Here is a 20,100-nt window from a genome sequence, read left to right as displayed (position 1 = left end):
CTCTGAACTGGCAAAGCTTAAAAAAATAAAAAGCATAAATAAAAAACTAAGAATAAATAATAGCTCTGGGTGAAAAGTATCAGCAAGCAAAAAAGAATTTCTGCAGGGCTGAGGAAAGGGTTAAAGTCCGGGTACATGCCATGGCAATGTGCTAGACCCAAAAAAGGGGGGAGGGGTAACAAGTTTTTGTTGGAGAGAATGGGGGAGATAGGGGGAGAGGGAGAGAAAGAGAGAGAGACCATACATAAGGTGCTTGGCTGCAAAAAATATATTGATTTGGGTCACCTAAGGCCAGAGTTGGTGCTATCCCCATGGTAGACTGCTCAGGACAAGCTTCTTCTCTGAATGGGTGACACCTTAAATCGTGTTAAGAGGAAGTCAGTGCAGGTAGAGTGTGGAGGACATTCTGGGGAGGAGTCAGTGCAGGTAGAGTGTGGAGGACATTCTGGGGAGGAGTCAGTGTTTGCCTCCTTTATGGTTGAGCTGTCCACTGTCCCAAGTCTCTTCTGATTACAAGTAAAATATCAGATTCTCTCCTTCACGTTTTCTGGCTTTTAATTTTCTCTGAATCCAATGAGAGTGACTTCATATATTTCTCAGACCCGGGGTCCTAGAAGCAAGGTGGCACTAGCAGACACAGCTCTGTAGCCAGTACTGGCCTGTACACTAGTGCAGGCAGTCTGCAGATGTAAAACTGCTCAGGCGCACGCTGCTAATGCATCTGCAGATGCAAAACTAGAATGCTCAGATGCATGCTGCTAAGAAACACCTTGCATCTTTCGGGCCTGCCATGTTACCATTGGTTCAAAGTCAGAGTCAGATTGAAGAATATGACTCCAGGGGCTCAGGAGATGGCTCAGTGAGTGACATGCTTGCCTGTAAGCATAAGAACCTGACACCACCCACAGAACCGGTGTTAAAAAGCCAGGTATGGCCCTTAACAACAGGGAGGCCTCAATGATTACATAAGGCCTCTGCAACCCTTAGCCAAACCTTTGAGTGAAATAAATGTTTTTAATCCCCAAAAAAAAACAAACAAAAAATCCAAGCAAGGTGGCAAGCCCTGGCAATCCCAGAGCGCCCCCCCCCCCCGTGGGCCCACCCAGGCTGTTTATAACCCTGTAAGAAGCTTTGTTTCAAAGCCATTGTCTTCCGGGCTCCAAGCACATGTGTGTCTGTACCTGCACACATGAATACACACACAAATATGACTCCAAACTAACCAGGGTTCACGGAAAATAGGAAATTTTGTCCCATATTCTGGTTAGCAGACATAACTCTGGGGTAGCTGGTTTTTACTTTTACTCTGTGGCTTTTGGGGAGCTCACCACCCAGCTCCCGAATAAACACACAGTCTAACTCTCTCTTGTGAATGGCCAGCCTTAGCTTGGCTTGTCTCTAGCAAGCTTCTCTTCGCTTCAATTATCCCATCTACCTATTGTCTCTGGGCTTTTACCCTTCTGCATTCTATATGGCTTTCTCTACTTCTTACTCCGTGGCTTGCTGGGCAGCTGGGTGGCTGCTCCCTGGTATCCTCTCTACTCCTTTTCTCATTCCTATATCCTCCCTTCACAGATTTCTCCTTCTATTTATCCTCTCTACCTGCCAGCCCCGCCTGTCCTTTCTCCTGCCTCGCTATTGACCATTCGTCTCCTTTAATTAGACCAATCAAGTGTTTTAGGCAGGCAAAGTAACACAGCTTCACGGAGTTAAACAAATGCAACATAAAAGAATGCACCACATCTTTGCATCATTAAACAAATGTTCCACAGCATAAATGAATGTAACACAAATTAGTAGTCCACATCACTCTGGTGTTACCTCCTTGAAAAGTCTTCTAGTAGTTATGTTTGACTCTCCACCCTCACTGGCATGGTGTCACATGAAGTTTCCTGGATGACCTTGTGTGTCTTCGAACCAACAACAGCAGCAGGAGCTGTTGCAGCACACTCATCCTAAGAAACATCTTGGGAGATGCACATACAGGGTGCTGGAGGTTGACTGGAATGTGTAGACAGCTCAATTGTATTATAGTCCAACTATTCTTTGACCATTTAGCTTTTTTCATTTTTAAAGTTGCATTTATTTATTTATTCATATATTAGTAGGAGGGCATGCAGAAGGTGCCATGACATGCATTTAGAACTCAGAAGGCCTTGGAAGAGTCATTTCTCTCCTTCTACCATGTGGGTCCCAGAGACCCAGGTCATCAAGCCAGCAGGTGAAAGTAAAGGCTCAGTAAGGAGCCATTGGTCCCTACTTTTTCTTTAATCAGAATTTAAAGTGGGCCCAGAATTAGGACTAACAAAATGTTTCAGTTGGGTGGGAGTCAAATCAATCAGTGTGTATAGTTAACAAGCTTCATTAGAAGTGGCCATTTCTCTCCTTTTTGACATGGTCAGTCACAAAGAATGAAGCTTTCCCTGATCCCTGTGCACAGCTGGTACCCCATCATCAGAGAGAGAATCAAGCTGTGTAATTACCATTTGAGACATGAATCATCACTTGCAAGGCCCAGACCTGTGTGACTCTATAAAAGAAGCTCGGGTCCAGGTGCAGATGTGCGCTGCCTGCCATCCCCTGGGCTGACCCCACAGCAGGTGACCGAGAGGAGATGAAGGTGCTACCTGCTTCTGGCCTTGCTGTCCTTGTCACAGCTTTAAAGTTTGCCACTGCCGCCCCCACCCTATTTGCAGCCGCCCCTAGGACCATCAGGAGCAACCACCACATCGCACAGGTTTGTGACTCTGTCCCATTCCCTCATTCTTGTCCGAAGCCAGAACACCCAACAAGGTCGTAATGACAAAGTAGACAGAAATCTATTTTTGGAAATCACTTTAAACTCCACAGAAGCCTGATTCACCACACCGTCTAAGGTCCGTGCCTGGTGCTTGTTAGGTGCGTGGATGAATTCATGGCTGAATAATTGTCTGTGTAGGTGTATCACATTATATAGAACTTGAGTGGGATTATACAACATACAAAATTCAAAAATAAGTACTTGAGGAAAAATAAAGCTGAGAAATAGCAACACTGGGGCAGGCTGTGAATTCAAGGCTGAATGCCCAGCAGCCACAAGGGGAAAGTTTCTTAGGTTCACATTGTGAAAAATGGCTTTTTTGCTCAAGGTAACCTTGGTCAGAATTTGAGACGGGCCAAGCTTTCTTCTCTCCAGTGTCTTTCCTCCGCACGCTGTGTCTCCACAGCCCTTACTCCAGCTTCCCTCCGCTCTTGTGCGTCCCTGCACCTGACCGAGGAAACTAAGTGGGTGTGAAGGATCTGGTACAATCCATTACATTAGAATTTTGTGAGGCTTTTGTGGCTGAAAATCATCCTAAATGCAGAGAAGTCGGCTGAAGGAGAACAGTGAATCCTAACCGGTGAGGACAGATTTCTGGAGACAGAATGGCTAGCTATGACATGAGGAGTTTGTGGATGTGCCACATGGGTCCCTCACGGGAATCTGATGAAACTACAGCATACATGTGATCCCATCTCTGCCTGGGGCTACTGCCCTGTCCAGCTGCATCCGCGGCCAGCTTGGGCCCAAGAGATAGACATCTGTCACCTATGTACCCTGGGCTGTCCCTACCAGTTGTGTCTCCACTTACCTACTGCAGTTGATCAGTTTCTCTTATAACACGAGAGAATTCGGGGAGCATTTGCAGGAGTAGCCTGAATGTAAATAAGCAAGTTCAGCTCGACAGAAGACGTCCACTTCACAGAAGATGCCCACATCAACAGCAGATGCCTGTATCAACAGCAGATGCCCACATCGACAGCAGGTGCCTACATCAACAGCAGATGCCCACATCAACAGCAGATGCCTGTATCAACAGCAGATGCCCACATCAACAGCAGATGCCCACATCAACAGCAGATGCCCATATCAACAGCAGATGTCCACATCGACAGCAGGTGCCTACATCAACAGTAGATGCCTGTATCAACAGAAGATGCCTACATTAATCGTAGATGCCTGTATCAACAGCAGATGCCCACATCAACAGAAGATGCCTATATCAACAGAAGATGCCTACATTAACCGTAGATGCCTGTATCAACAGCAGATGCCCACTTGAGTTGAATTTTTTTTAGTAGAGCCCATGTGTACATCAACTCAATTCAAAGTAGCTCCAGGTGCCAAAATTATAAATTGTGTTGTACTGGCACACTCTGTGGGTCCTTTCCCTCCAGACGTATGCTTCTCTAATTCAGAAACTATAAAGCCTTTGTCATATCCACTTCCTGGTGCTCACTCAGCTGGTGATGTCCAGCTAGAACAGATCTGGGCCAGTGGGAAGTTCTGATGTTGGTCCAGGGTTTGAGCAAATGTCATTCTACCACTCAACCCTAGCCAGACCATTAGACTACAGGCTCCTGTGCTATAGTGTGCTACAGTCTGCAGAATCAAAACTATCAACCACAGCTCTTTACAGATGGAATAAGATGGTCCCACTCTAAATAGGACTAAGGTCAGAAAGTTTTGAAGGCAACTTTGCTGGTCTGACCAGCTGTGGAGTGGGAGCACATTTCAAAAGAATGTTGTGGCTGGGGCCGGGGCTGTTAAGACATCCTCATTTTATTCTCTCTCCGTAAGTCTCTGTTATGCCCTTGGGGTCATGGAAACTTGTCCATACCCTGTCACTTGACACACAGAGCATCCGCTCTGGAAAGAGCATTTTCTTTAGGAGGCTGGCCACAAAGATGAGGACAGATCTCTCATGCTAAGCCCAGAAACTAGAGACGATTTATGTGCCACCTTGCAGCTTACAGAAATATCCACCGGCCTTGTGAGCCTATAGAATCCAGATGCAAACTAGCAGCTTGTACTGTTACCGACCGCCTCTGGATAATGCATGCTGCGAAGCACATGTCCACCTCTGCCCTCCTGGTCTGCCGGGACGGCAACAGGACGGGAGGGAGGATACAGGGAGGACGCAGACACGCCACTCAAGTGCACAGCTTATTTCCAGAAGTGGAAAGAGATATCGGAGAAAGACTGACAGGCTATGGGCCGCCGCGGAAGCCTCTCTGAGACAGCCACGTCTGGGATGAGCCTCAGCTGTAGAATGAGCTTGCCCTGGAAAATCCTGGAGACAGGGCAGGCTGGCAAGATCATCCTCAAGTGCAGGTTCCAGCATAGAGGAGTGCGGGGTGTAATCACCGTGTGGCTAGAGCAAAGAGACCACGGAGAAGGTCACGAGACCGTGGGCAACCAGGAGGCATCTGTCACAGTGCTCTTTTCTTCCTAAATTGCTACCTGCGAAACAACAACTGCAGATATCTGTGTCCCCAAACCCACGGACATAAACATCTGCACTTGAGGACTTAAACAGTTCTGACTTGATTTATTTACTGTCCAGTTAAATAAGTTCTGTTTTGCTCATCAGGGCATTGATAGGGGGATGAAGATATAGTGCAGGTGGGGATATAACCCAATAGTAGAGCGTCTGCCTAACATGCCTGAGGTCCTTCATTCAGTCCTCAGCAATTCGCGGGGGGGGGGGGGGGGATGACTCTTTGCTTTGTAAAATCGGTGCAGATGTTTCTTCGCATATGTTCGTGTTATAGCTTGATAACCTCATCATGGATTCAAAATAGGCGAGTTCAACCGCTTACCAAAAGCCATGGTTTGTCAACATGGCACAGTGTGCCCCAGCTTTGTGTCTACCTGGCTGCTGTGTGGCTTGGAGCTATGGTCATGGCCGAGGCTCAGGATCCAGGCAGAAAGCCTCACCATGCACTACCAGCTGGAAAAAGACCAAGAGGGTTTGTACTTAGAGGGCGCCACTTCTCACCATCGCACACTCAAAACTCCCTGTCTCAGACGATTGGGACACGGGAGCTACCTGCTGTTGCTGACATAATATTTAAAACAACCTTCTAAAGTGTCTCTAAAAATAGTATAAATTCTCATTTACCACATGATTCTAAAAAATTACATCATCCAAAAGAAACTTCCAGGCTCTGGAACCATTGATACCCATCTTTTCTGTGGTAAATATTTTTTAATTGTTATTATCTTTAGATCTTGGCTTCTACTTTTCTCACTGAAAATTATACCATAAGAACATTTTGCCTTTTAAGCTATTCCCATAACTCTACTTTTTAAAGAGTTACAAATGGCGGCTAAAGAGATGGCTCGGAGCTCAGGTCTCAGCATCCACATGGACACTCACAATTGCCTTGCAACTCCAGCTCCAGAGCATCTGACGCCCTCTTCTGGCCTCTACAGGTACCTTCAAGCACACGGCACATATGTCCACTCAGGAACACACACATGCACATAAAGTAAAATATGTATTTAAAATATGTTAATTGTCAGAAAGAGTCACAGACATCTCTGAGCGTAGGTAGGTGGTGGGCACTTCCTTACCCATTTCTTTTGTTAAAGAAGCACATTGTTGCCCTCGCACTGGTAGTAAGACAGTAGGCAAGGCTGAAGCTGGCAAGAAAGCTAAAGAGCAGTTCAAAGACTTGCCCTGGCCTGTTTATGTGTGGCCTGCATTCAGCCAAGTCCTTACAGTTCTCTCTCGATGACTCTGTGCTGAAGGACGCATACCCTGGCCATTGCTCAGAGCAGCGATACTCCAGCCCGGGGGTGGGGGGTGGGGTGGGGTGGGGGGGGTGGCTGTTTCTAAATGTCCTAACATGTTGGCAGCGAGACTGGACCACCAGCCAGCCGAAACAGGCCCTCTTAGCCTCCCTTACTTTTATCTGCTAAACACTGGACAAGAAGAGGGTAGAGGACCGCTTGAAGTGAATGCTAAACTTGCTGATTTGCCTGGCAGCGGGCTGTAGAGAGGGTGCCAGTTAAATTGGACACCTGTGACCAAGGGACAACATTAAAGTGGTGGCCTATAAAACGGGACAGTCCTCAGCATACCTCTAAGTGCCAGATGGGGCATCTTGACTCCACAAAGGGTGCCAAAGCCTCATCAACAGCTCTGGAAAAGAAGCCCCAACTGCGAGGCTCTCCCGGGCTTAGAACATGTGACAGTGCTTCATACTTGGCCCCAGGAGATCACTGAATCACCTCCTTGGTACCATTCCACTGGCAAGGGTTTCTCCTTTTTTATTAAGTAAGAATAACTTCTGAGTTTATTTCATTAGAGGTTTGGCAACCTGTGTGTATTTTAAAGGAAAAGAAAAACATTACAAACATTGTGTAGACTCTTAGGAGAAAAACTTGTAAAAACTATAATCAAAAAAAAGAAATGCCCCGAGTCCTGTCATCAGCATGTAGACACTGTTAATTCTTTAGTCTGTAGCTTTCAAGTCAACTCCCTGTTAACTCGGGGTGAGGTTTTGGACAAGGCAAACAAGGGCCCGCCTTTCATTTTGAGGTTTGGGTTTTTTTTTGTTTTGTTTTGTTTTGTTTTTTAACTTTCTATTTATTCTTTGAGAATTTCATACATGCAAACAATATATTTCCACCACATTCACCCCACCCTCCAGCTCCTCCCCGATCCTGTCAACATTCCCCACCCCAACTTCACACTTTCTCTGTTTTTAAAAATGGTCTACTGAGGCTCTGACTGTGGCCCAGGGCCCATACATTTACAGGTGTGGGGCCATCCTCCCCAGGGGCCAACCCGCTAGATAGAGGCCATCCCCCGCCAGGGGACCCGCACCGCTGAGAATACTGACTCCTCCTCCTATGCCAGGGGTGGGGGTCTCAGGCCATTGCTTACTTCTCCCCCATACAATCCTGTTATCCTGTTAGTAAGTAAACTTGTGAGGGCCTTTTCACACTGATTTTACTGGGTTTGCCCAGTGTCTGTATAAATGTGTTATTTCTCTTGCTAGATGAGTCTTTAATAACCTCTCACTGGCTTCCCTGTGTCCTTGATTGTGACTATGCCACTTTAACAGTAGCAGTAAATACAGGACTAAACATCCCCTTCTATGGTCACATCATACATACATACATACATACACACACACACACACACACACACACACACACACACACACATATATATCAGATACTTGAAACTGAAACCATCTCAGAAATACAGAGCATCTGGCCTTAGGCTGAGTTCACTCTTCTCCAAGGAAGGTAACTGAGTCATCACTTCAAGCTGCCTCAACATCCCTTTGGACACAAACCACAAGCCCTCAGCACAGCTTCATTCTCAAAAAAAAAAAAAAGAAGAAGAAGGAAGAAAGAGGACAAAGGAAGAAAGGAAGGAGGAAAGAAGAAAGGAAAGGAGAGAGAGAGAGAGAGAGAGAGAAAGAGAGAGAGAGAGAGAGAGAGAGAGAGAGAGAAAGGTAAAATGAAACCCCTGCCATGGATGGAGGTGGACCCTGACTCAGAGCTCCTCATCCAAGCCAAAAGGCCTGAACTTTTTAAAACATTGTTTCAGACCTATTTTTATTTTCATGTATGTGTTTGTAAAAGTATGCCACAGATGTGTGTGCTCACAAAGGGCCAATGAGGAAATCAGATCTCCTGGAGTTGGTGTTATCTGGCGGCTGTGACCTGGGTGCTTGGGACCAAACCCGGGGCCTCGGGAGGAGCAACAGGCACTTTTTCCAGCTGCACAGACCCTCTAGCTCCCGAGCTAAACCTCTGAAGGGGCGCTCTCCAGCACAGCTACCTCCTCTCTCCTCTCAGAGGCGGAGCGCAGAGGAAATAGAGCATGAGCAGTAACAACAGCAGCTGCACCACAGAAAACGTGTGGGTTTAAGAGAGCATGAAAGGCAAAGTAATAGTTGCCAGCACATGCCCCACCCACAGACGACCAGCGCTGGGACTCAGGCCTCTCCACATCCCTTATCGTTCACTGCATGTACTTAATTCTGAAGGTCCTCAGGACTTAGTAGAGTGCTTGTACAGCAAGCCAAAGTTTCCAGGTTCGCTCCCTAGCCCTAAAAACAAACACAGCCCGTGTTGTAAAACAGTAAGTTTGCTTCCAACATTTAAATATGTGTCATTTGCATAATATGTTAACATAATATGCATAATTTATGGATAATTAAATCTATGGTTAATGTAGAGATAAATATTTTATTTATTTAGACATTTTAATACATCTATAACAACATTTATACAATAATTAATCAACTAAACTAAATATAAGATGTCTAAATCTCTAGCTGCATTGGACAGGGGAAATTCCTGGACCAAACATGGGCCTCAACCCTGCTTTTGTGCAGTCCTGTGCAGCTCAGGTCACCGTAATTCCAATCAAACGTCCACAGTAGTGGTGATCAAGGCATCCATCGTAAGGGCTTTGAAGCCTGCATGTGTAGGTGAAACTTGATCATGTAGGAAGAGGTTGATTATTTTTTTTCTTTATTCTTTGAGGATTTCATACATGTATGCAATCTATTCTGACCATATTCATCCCCACTGTTCCCTCCAACTCCTGAGTTCTTGTCCAGTCTCACTCCCAACTTCATGTCCTCTTCCCTCTCTCTCTCTCTCTCTCTCTCTCTCTCTCTCTCTCTCTCTGTCTCCCCCCCCCCCATCTAATTGGCATTACTCATATGCATAGAGGCACAGGGCATGGTCAACCCACAAGGAGGCACACCCCTAAAGAAAATGTTCCTCCTTCCCTCAGGAGCCATCACTGGTCAATACCTCAGTTAGGGAAGGGCTCACGAGCGCCTCCTGCATCCATTCTGGAATGTTGACTGGCTTGACTTTGTGTAGTCTCAACTGTCACAAGCAGTGGCCCTGTTGTATCCAAAGGACACTGCTTCACCCTACCCTCCTCAGACTCTGTCTCCTCCAGTGTCCCACCGCCTGTCCCCTGAGCTTTATATGCAAGAAGCCTAACAATTTATGGGCTTGTTTTCTTTGCCTCAATGGGTATTGAACATGTTCCAGAAAACCCACCCTCTGAAAACAAAGGTCACCCACAACCTACCAAACTACTTACGATCTTCAGCCCACACATTGGCCTCTTTGTGTCTAATGAGAGGCTGAAGCATAAGTCCTCTTGGAGAAAAAAAAATATTTATTTCACATTACACACGAAGTGTTCTACAATATGTAATTAAAATGACTTACCAACATCATCCTGTGGTCTCCACATGAGCCCACATAAGCAAGTGTGCCTACACACATATGTGCATACCACACACAAACCCAAAAACTGTATGGAGTAAGGAATACGTCTACAAACTTCAGTGCTCAAAGGTAATCATTAATAATAATTTAGGGCATACCTGTTTCACCTATGCAAATATGTCTAAATTTTAAAAATAAGAATATGTACCCTATTTTTATATCAAGAACACTGTCCCCTATCTTAGCTGAGTATGAGTGTTCTCCAACCACACCATGGATGTGTCAGGCTTTCTCTCCATTTCAGGAGTATCTTGACAAGTATTACTCACACAAAGGAGGCCCCCAGGCTGGTGAGATGGTGGCAAGAGAAGGCAACCCCATGGTCCGGAAGATTAAGGAGCTACAATCTTTCTTTGGCCTCCGAGTCACTGGGAAGTTGGACCAGAACACGATGGATGTGATCAAGAGGCCGCGCTGTGGAGTTCCTGATGTGGCCAACTACCGCCTCTTCCCAGGTGAACCCAAATGGAAAAAAAATATGTTGACATACAGGTAATGACACTGAGTCTTTCCCAATTCAAAGAGAAAGACACACCTCTCCGTCCTATCTTTCCAAGCCCTCCTGCTTTTGATCTGTATGAAAGGCAGAATCCGAAACAGCCATAAGAAAGGGTAGAAACTTGCCAGCTGTTTGTTTGAAAACTATAATCTCGGGGTAACTGTCCACACTCCCCATTACCAGCCTGACCAGCTAGGAACAACTCAGTAAGTTTACAGCTAAGTAACCCTTGGTAGGATCGGCAACCCTTTAATCCGGCCAGCTGGGCTCATCAGTCAAATGAAAGACTGAAGGCCTTGTGAGAAACCACACTGAAGGCTGGGCTCTGCCTGCATCCCACTATACACACACTGCAAAAGACTCGTTGATAGACTCATTCATTGACTCCACAGATCACTTGCTTACAGACTTTGGGCTGCTATAGGCACTCAATTTATGGAGTATAAAGGTGAGTGGCTCATCTTTCTGCTCATCTTTAAGGGGAGATAGACATGAACAGGAAAGAACTGTCCTCATGGGCCTCCGTGGGCTCCGGGCCAGCAGTGCAGGGAGCCATCAAGTTCACCGGGCATACAGAAGTGACACTTGACCCAAGCCCCATTTTACCCATGGTGCAGCCCTCGCATTGTCCACCATCTGGAATTCTCCTGTTTAGACCGAGGAGACCTGCCCAACAGGAGCTGTTGTCCTTTCTTATTGAGCTCCAGGTATGAAGAGCAAATTTCCCTCTCTGGCTTCCTTTATCTACTCCAGAGCTGATTCCCAGGTTAGCCCAGTCTCAAGTGTGTCACTCAAGGCGCCCACTCCTCAGCCTCAGTGGGTTTGAAGGTGGCTGATGCTGTCACGCTTGGGTGTCATGTGTGTAGCTTTGGGTGGTTCTACACCAGAGTTTTGTAGAACTTAGGCCATTTCCAAGCAGAAGCCCACCAAGCAAGCTGAGTGAAACGGGCTGTCATGCTGAGTGGCACTAGCCTCCCAATACCCAAGTGCACCACTGAAATTGGAGTAGAGAGAGGGCGGGTGCTGTGCAGTGGTGGGGAGGCAGATTGAGCAGTAAGGACTAGCTGGCTGTTGGTAAGACCAGGATCTGGATCGGTTACAGTCCCAGGATCAGCCCACCTGGGTTAAACCTGGAGATGAGGAGGCCTGGGCTGGAGCAGAACGGCTTCCTTACCATACCAGGAGCCAGCTGTGATGGCAGGAATTCTGGGGTCTGTCATTATGCTTCCAAGAGCTTTGTGTGCTAAGAAATGACTATATTCAATAATTAACTTTACCATTAAATTGTATTTTAAAACAAAGATAGCTGAAACTTTACTTCCTATTCTTACATTTTGCCATCACCTAGATTTACAAGCTTATCTGTCTATTTTAACTGATTAGTGTCCACGCTCCACAATGTTCTCTTGGCTGTTGCCAACGTGGCTTCCCTGACAGGAAGTCATTATTTACATTACAGGAGCCAGCAAGCCACACAAGCCAGAGTGTAATGTTCCCTGGTGAAGTGGGTTATTAACCCTTTACAACAGACCCTGTGATGAGACCCAAGGAAAGGAGAACTCGAGGGACACTTTAGTCACGGGCTATTAGACTCCCTGCCACAAGGTGCCACTCGGAACAAAGAAATCAAAACCACAGGGCGTCTGGGAAAAGTTAGCCACAGTCTGAGAAACAGCTAGAGTTTAAGACCTTAATAAAACAAAAGAGTGAATTCACGACATCTTTTCATGATTGTCTTCAACTGCGCCCTAGAATTGTAGGCTGTGACTACACACGGCTAACAGCAGGGGCATGCATCAAGACAGCATAGCACTTGGAGATGTGTAATATCCGGTGATAAATAGCTCTCGGTCCCCAGCTTCGAGACCTGCTCCCCGGCGTTACCACTCCTCCCTAGAGCCTGCCCTGATGCTGACCGTTCCTGGAGGTCACAGTCGCGTCTTGTAACAATCACCAGATGATTGAAAGTGGAAACACACAGCAGAGCTGCACAAGCTTTGGAGACAGACAGAGCAGGACTAGGCTCGTGCTAACCACAAGCTGCAGACCTTGATCATCATCATTACCGACTGCCTTGGGACTGTGAGGGCTAGATAACACACCACATTAAAAAGTGCTTAGAGCCCTGTCTAGCTCTAAGAGCACATCTTCAAAGGATGCTGCCTATGGTCCCCATCCGCTCATGTGTTTTCAATCCATAGACCCCAGGTCAGGATTTTTCCCACTTCCTCTTCTCTGGCGTTATTCTTTTCTCCATCCTTATCTTGGCTGTCTCCATCAACTTGGTACACCATCAACTCCAGGATACACTGTTCTGCCCATAGAAAGAGAGAATAACGAGGAACCGTCTAACCTGGTCCTAAACCATAGGTTTATATGACAAAGGGGTGTGCCATATTTTGAGATCATTAAATAGTCCAGAAGTGAGTGATTTTCCACATCCTCTCTTTTGGCCCTTTTTTTTTTTTTTTTTTTTTTTTTTTTTTGAGTACCCTAGGATTCTGTATGCTGGTTCAGATCATATCACCTGCATACCTGCATGAAAATAATCTAAGATACTTGCTAAAATACAGATTTCAAGACTAAATCAGTACCATCAACAAGCTTGCTAGACAGTTGTGGATCCTAAAATCCAGAGTCCCGGAGTACCCTTATATCACAAGCCTTTGTTCTTCATTTTGCCAAGCACCTCCTCTGTTTAAGATACTGGAGCCCAAGCTAGAGAAAAGGGGAGTGGATGTGCCTCCAACGCTGGCTGCTGAGCACCTGCCTCCCCACGGTGTAGCCATTGCTCCAGCCCAGCCCAGAGTCCCAGGTAGAATTCTCTCCCTTCTTTTCCTGCTGGCAGAGCCCCAACCTCTGTGCTGCGGATCAGAAGGGACCTGGGTCCACCAACCCTGTCCATAACCACTGTGCTCTCCGGCTTTGTCACTCCGGGCTCCCCGAAGCGCTCAGCCCTCTCCACGCCCAGTGAGCACTCTGTTCTACAATAGTCCATCCCCTTCAAGGAAAGAAACACAGGGCTGGAGAGATGACTCAGTGGTGAAAAGCACCTGCTGCTTTTGCAGCAGACCCAGGTTCAATTCCCAGCACCCACAAGACAGCTCACAGCCATCTGTGACTCCAGTTCCAGAGGATCCACACTCTCTTCTGGCTTTCACACATTATGCACAGACAAAACATCAATCCTCGTAAAATAAAAATAAATGTTAAAAGAAAACACTGTACCCCCCCTCTCACACACACACACACACACACACACACTCATAGGCCAATCCCCAAGCCATTGGCCTTTGATAAAGACCTGAGGTGACAACCCCTCAAATAACAATGAAAACTAAACTTTGCGAAGCCCAGGGCTGTCTCTGCCTTTTGGGTCTCTCCGTATTGCCCTGTGGAGACATGGGCCTGTGGTCTGTAAACAGCCTGTACCATGAGACCCAGGCCTGAGCCTATGGGTAGCCTGGGTGTTCACTCTCCCTGTCTGTTTGGGAGCTGTCACTAAAGCACACACATCTGCTTTTCCTTTGTCCAGGGTCTCTAAGTATACGCCTTCCATGAGTCCTGCTGAGGTGGACAAGGCCGTGGAGATGGCCCTGCGTGCCTGGAGTACCGCTGTCCCTCTGAACTTCGTTAGAATAAACTCTGGGGAAGCGGATATCATGATATCGTTTGAAACCGGAGGTATTGTACTGTTTCTTACATTCTGTCTCTAATGCCAAGGAGAATTGTCCCAAACTTGCTCCTTTGGCAGACTTATGGAATGATTAGCTCAGGGTTTCATCGCACAGCGTTGAGATGAGCAGAGCCAAGACCATAGCCAAGATGAACATCTTGCCAGAAGGTAGAATGGAGCAGTCTTAGCACTGGATGCATCTGTAGCCTCCACCATGGGACAGATGCCCTGAGGTGCCCCTTCCACTGTGGCTCTGCCCCAGGAGAGGACAAGTTTGGTCAGCTTTAGGTTTTCCCACTGGCTAGGGGACCAGATGATGCCAGTTTCCCGTAACAGTGCTCATCACTATTACCTGGTTCCATGTTGCTCAAAATTCTCCCACATGGAGTTCCCAGGGACCCTGTGGTAGCCCAGACCCCAGTGATAGCTACAGAGGCAGCACTCAGGTCTTACCCATGTTTGAACACTACTTTTGAGAAGCACTTGTGAAGCTTGACTCTACCTGCCTGCTTCTCCATTTCCTCACACAGCCTGCTAGAGTAGGCCATGACTGTGGACGTGATTGGTAAAGCTCTGAGCGCTTTGCAGAGGAAGGCATGCAGGAAATAGATGAAGCAAGAGGTCTCTCCTCCTCAACTCCCAACAGTGAAGTTGGATGTCACTGGCTCTCACCCTGCCCAGCTAATGTTGCTCAGTGCCCGAGACATTCTGAGCCCAGGGCTGTTGCTGTGGGGATGTGCTGTGGAGGTAGGGAGAGGAGGTAAAGAGAATCATGAAATGGCCTTGGGTGGAATCTGGCCACCGACAGGTCCTGTTCCTGCCGGGCATCAAGGGCACTTGGTGAAACGCAGGGCATTGTAACTCAGGGTAGGTTCAGGGATGTGGAACTGATTGGCGACTCTATCTTTCGAGCTGGTCCCCTAGCACAAAGACTGACTAGAGACCAGGCAGCCATCTCATCAGCCCCTCAGAACACACAGGCTGCATCACCTGAGACCTGAGAAACAGCATACTGAATTTGGGAGTGCTGGCTTTAAAAAAAAAGATGGGCCAGTGAGGTGACCCAGCCAGCCAGATGGCCCCAGATGGACCCCAGAAACCTGGGGTGTGGTGGAAGGAGAGGACCGGCTCCCACACATTGTCCTTTGACCTCCACGTAACAGTGAGTGTAGCCACTCACTACACATGTACATACATACACAAAGTAAATAAATTGAAAGTTAATGAATGAATTAATAAAATGAAATACAAATGCCATTTTAAGTAAACAAATGATTTGGCATTGTCACTAAAACTCTGAGAAGTCGAGAACAGTGCCTTCTGCTACACCCTCCAGAGGCCTCCTCTTCTGTGGGGTTCACCGCCTCTAACTTAACTGCAGATGACAGGACAGAGCGCCTAAGGCGCTGGGTGCCAGCATTTTCCTGATCACCGTTACTTTCGTAGGCTTTACATACTCAGGTATCAAAATTACATTGACATATCCTTTCGTACTTTGGACACACTTTAATTATATTATGCAATGCAAACAGGAAGCACACTTTCAGCTTACTAACCACCCCCTCCCGAGAGGAATCAGACTTTGAAAGTTCTTTCTGCCCACAGGTTCACACTGTCACCAGTCAGTGGGACTGGTTGCTATCAAATCAAATGTCCCTCAGTCCTTTCTCCTTCTGCAACCTGTGTTTATCATATACTGTGCAAATGTAAAAAAATAAAATAAAATAAAATACAATGCTTATCGGTTGGCGATGCCTCTTTGAAGTAAAAAATTTTAGTTTTTAATTCCTTGACCTATGACCTTATAATATTTTAGATTGAATATTAATGCTAGAGAAATGTCTTGGCAGAGTTAAGAGCAATTGTGCTGTAACTCCAGCTCTGGGGAGATCTAACACCCTCTTCTGGCCTCCTTGGGTACTGCATTCATGTGCATATACTCCCATAGGGAGACACACACACACACACACACACACACACACCTAAAAATAGATCTTTAAAAGATTAATGTTGAAAGTGCATTTTAAGGGTCAATGTTGTTGAGACCTTCTGTGACCCCCCCCACCCCAGAATTATTACACCTTAATCCAACTGATGCTTCCTCTTAGATCACGGTGATTCCTACCCGTTTGATGGGCCCCGAGGGACTCTGGCCCATGCATTTGCACCTGGAGAAGGCCTGGGAGGAGACACACATTTTGACAATGCTGAGAAGTGGACTATGGGAATGAATGGTATATATGCACAATTCACCATAACCTGGAAACTATTGTACCTTCTTCTGGGCCTCCATCATGAAACCTTGAGGTTCAACGTCCCAAGCCACCCTTTAACTAGGGGGGCTGGCTAGGAAAAACAAGTAAGCCAAAAATCCAGAAGGGAACACACAGGGGAAGCCCCCCACCATGCGATGTTGTAGACTAGCCTGCTCTCTGTTTCTTGGCATATAATCTACGGAACCTGTCCCATCCCAATGCACAGATTACTTCTCATTCAGGTGTACAAGATTTATGGCTTCTTACCTGTATGTGGAAATGTTTTTAAGGCTGACCCCGGGAACTGAATTAGTACTCTTCTGAGGAGTGTGATGGGGGAGGGTGTCAAGTTCCCAGACTGGCATGCGGGTCATCTGGAAGTGTGAAACATGCATGAAAGAGAAAGCTGGTACACCACATACAATTACGTATAGTCGTTAGAATTCCAGCTTTGATGGCAATTAAATTAAAACCTCGATTCCTGGGTCTATCAATTGTTAACTGTAACCATGGGTGAATTATTTCAACTCTCTGAGCCTAGTTTCCCTGCAGCATTTATTAAAATGTGAAAGGTGTATAAAGCTGAGTTGTATGAAAACAGATTTATTTTAAAGCAGTAAGCTAACCTTATAACTGAATTCAGATTTATTTGTAAGCCCTTAATTTGCCTAGAGCAGAAGATAGTCTGATTCAGTTTCTATTCAGTGACTTTTTTTTATAAAAACCACTTATAATACGAAAAGGGAGTAGGCTCTAATAGCAGAAAGTGATTCAAGTATTTAGGATCCAAAGCTATGCATTATTATAAATTTTATCACCGCTTCTAGCTCCAAGGCCCTTTGTCAAACCTCCATCACTCATCACTGGCATGGGAGAATGGGCTCTTTCACATTTCCCTCTGCCTCTATTCCCCACAAGGGTGAAGGAACCACAAGATGACAGACAAGCCAACTGCTAGGCTACCCTACCAACCTTTGAATCCAGTTATGAAAAGGAGAGCTAACTGTGATGTGGGCACCAATTCTCCTATATCTCAAAGAGAGGAAAACAAAACTGTGTTGATGCTTTCTCTCTATTGCTGTTAAGGGTTCAACTTATTCACCGTGGCTGCTCATGAATTTGGCCACGCTCTGGGCCTGGGCCATTCCACAGATCCATCAGCGCTCATGTACCCAACTTACAAGTACCAGAACCCCTACAGGTTCCATCTCCCCAAGGATGATGTGAAAGGAATTCAAGCATTATACGGTATGGGCTCTCCACTCTCTCTGCCCCTGAGAGGGACAGGCATTCGGCCGCCATCTTGGAGAAAGTGTGTTTTCCCATGGGTTAGCTGCTTAGGGAAAGGAGGCTAGGACCACACATGCCTGGAAAGAGCATACTGTGTTTTCTGTCCTCCAGAGTATTATGATCCTGAAAAGCCAAGGAAAATGGTCCATTTGCCTAATTTTCCAAAATAGATGAAAAATTATGCATTGGAAGATGGAAGGCAGTGGCTATAGTTTATAGCACACACACACACTTACAGTAAGTGGCCTTAGCTCCCTAAAAACAGCAATAATGATGCTAACAACTCTATCACTCAACCATACAATCTGTTACTTATGACACACCCTGTTTATACTTGTCATACCTGTCCTTTTCAAGATACGGTTGTATGAACTTGCACTTCTTAACTGAGTTTTGAAGGTTAAAGGCAGTAGAATCCTAAGACAACTTTAGCTACCAAATTGGTTATGGGTAACGGTAAAAAATAGAAACCACTTCTTATATAATATTTTCATTAATTCTTGGGGAATTTCACATACATATACAATCCCTTTTGATTATATTCACTTCCCACACTTCCTACCTCCTCCCATATTCACACAGGTTCCCAAAAGCCTCCTCCTAACTCAATGCCATCTTTTTTTTTTTTCAAATTGTACTGCCAGTATACTGGAGCACATTTGACCTCCCAAAGAACACCCATAGACAGACAAAACTGACCTTCCAGTAGTCATCCATTCTAACAGTGTTTTTCAGATATTAAGTTTCACACAATAGTCTCAGGCAGATCCTACTGGTACAACTGATGTGGCCAAGGCTTTAAGAAGTTAAATTATTCATTTATACCACACAACTAGCAGCTAGAGACAATGAGATTAAAACCCAGATCCGCCTGCCATTGATAACCATTTCCTCAAGACATTGCTGTTTGCAGTGGGGATGTGTGCGGACTTCTAGGGTCTCAAGTGCTCAAGAGTAGAAGTGTGCATGCTCTGAATGGCTAGCCTCATTTTACACCTTGAATCGTAGGACCCCGGAAGACGTTCCCAGGAAAGCCCACCATGCCTCATCTCCCACCTCACAAGCCCTCCATCCCTGACCTCTGCGACACCAGCTCATCTTTTGATGCCGTGACCATGCTGGGAAAGGAGCTTCTGCTCTTCAAGGATAGGTGAGCCTGAGATGCCCCAGGCCTGCTCCAGCCGACATCAGTCTCCATGGCAGAGGATGGTGCAGAAATGCTACCTTGAGTGGACGTAGGGTAGATGTGGGGTCTACAGCTGCACAAACAGCTGTACATGGAGTACCTGCTGTGGTCTGGGTGCTTTGCTGAGTGCTTTCTTAACAGCTGCAGTATTTATCCTAGCTTTCATGGTAGGGAGGGTTTGGAATCCCCAGTGTACAGCCGGAGAAAGTAGTTGAAAGGTAGCAACTTCGTCTCCCTAGGCATCAGCCCAAGTGTGTTGGGTTACCATTTGTTGTTGTGTGCCTAGTGAGAGGAACAGTAAAAGGCTCAGTCAATGTTTGGTGAATGACAGTTAGCTAGGTGAACAAATGAGTAGACGGGTGAATGCATGTATGCATGAATGGAAAGATGATGGATGGATAGATGGGTAGAAGGAGAGAGGAAGGGATGGATGGATGGACGAATGGATGGATAGGCAGATGGATGGATGGATGGATGGATGGATGGGTGGGTGGGTGGGTGGGTGGGTGGATGGATGGATGGATGGACTGAAGGACAAATGGATGGCTGGATGATCAAATGGATACATGCATAGGTAGGTAATTCTAAGGAAAAGCTCTTCCTATACTCATTTTTCAAGGCCTCCAGGTTTTTCAGTGTCGGTCAGCTGTCATCATAGACATCTTCTGTTCCCACACTCTAACTTCTGAGAGAGTCTCACAGGTATCTTCATGATACCTCCATAAGTCCATGGAGGAAAATAGAAACAGCAACACTCACCCACATTCACTCCTTTACTGAAGAAAAACTTTAATAATACCAGAACAGATGATCCCAGGAATATGTGTGTCACATTTTTCTTCATTAGAAAAGGTACTCAGAGTGTCTGTTGAATCCACATTGGGTACCAAGAACTACTATCATACTCTCAAAAGTTTCAGAGGCAGATCTACCACAGCATAGCTCGTGAGCATTGCAGTATTGCAAGGGCAGAGATGTATCTCAGCTGTTGAGTGTCTGCATACCATCCACAAGACCCTGGGTTTAATTCCTGGGATCTTGTAATTGGGCAGGACGGTACATATCTGTAATCCCAGCCCTGGGAGATAGAACCAGGAGGGTCAGAAATAC

The 20,100-nt window shown here is 46.2% G+C and overlaps 1 protein-coding gene across 1 annotated transcript in view; it reads left to right on the top strand.

Moving 5' to 3' along the window:
• The first annotated feature begins 2,614 nt into the window (after positions 1-2,614).
• The window catches only part of Mmp20 (matrix metallopeptidase 20), a 34,500-nt gene continuing 17,014 nt past the window's right edge, over positions 2,615-20,100 (top strand). The window contains exons 1-6 of the mRNA XM_051199220.1: positions 2,615-2,737; positions 10,329-10,576; positions 14,119-14,267; positions 16,368-16,493; positions 17,601-17,762; positions 18,813-18,954. Coding sequence (XP_051055177.1) covers positions 2,615-2,737; positions 10,329-10,576; positions 14,119-14,267; positions 16,368-16,493; positions 17,601-17,762; positions 18,813-18,954 — 950 coding nt within the window. The remainder of the gene's footprint in view (positions 2,738-10,328; positions 10,577-14,118; positions 14,268-16,367; positions 16,494-17,600; positions 17,763-18,812; positions 18,955-20,100) is intronic.

Source organism: Phodopus roborovskii, unplaced genomic scaffold, assembly GCF_943737965.1.
Source record: "Phodopus roborovskii unplaced genomic scaffold, PHOROB, whole genome shotgun sequence".
In the NCBI taxonomy this organism is placed as follows: Eukaryota; Metazoa; Chordata; class Mammalia; order Rodentia; family Cricetidae; genus Phodopus; species Phodopus roborovskii.
The sequence above is the reverse complement of the archived record's forward strand: the minus strand, read 5'-3'. Positions and strand labels throughout refer to the sequence as shown.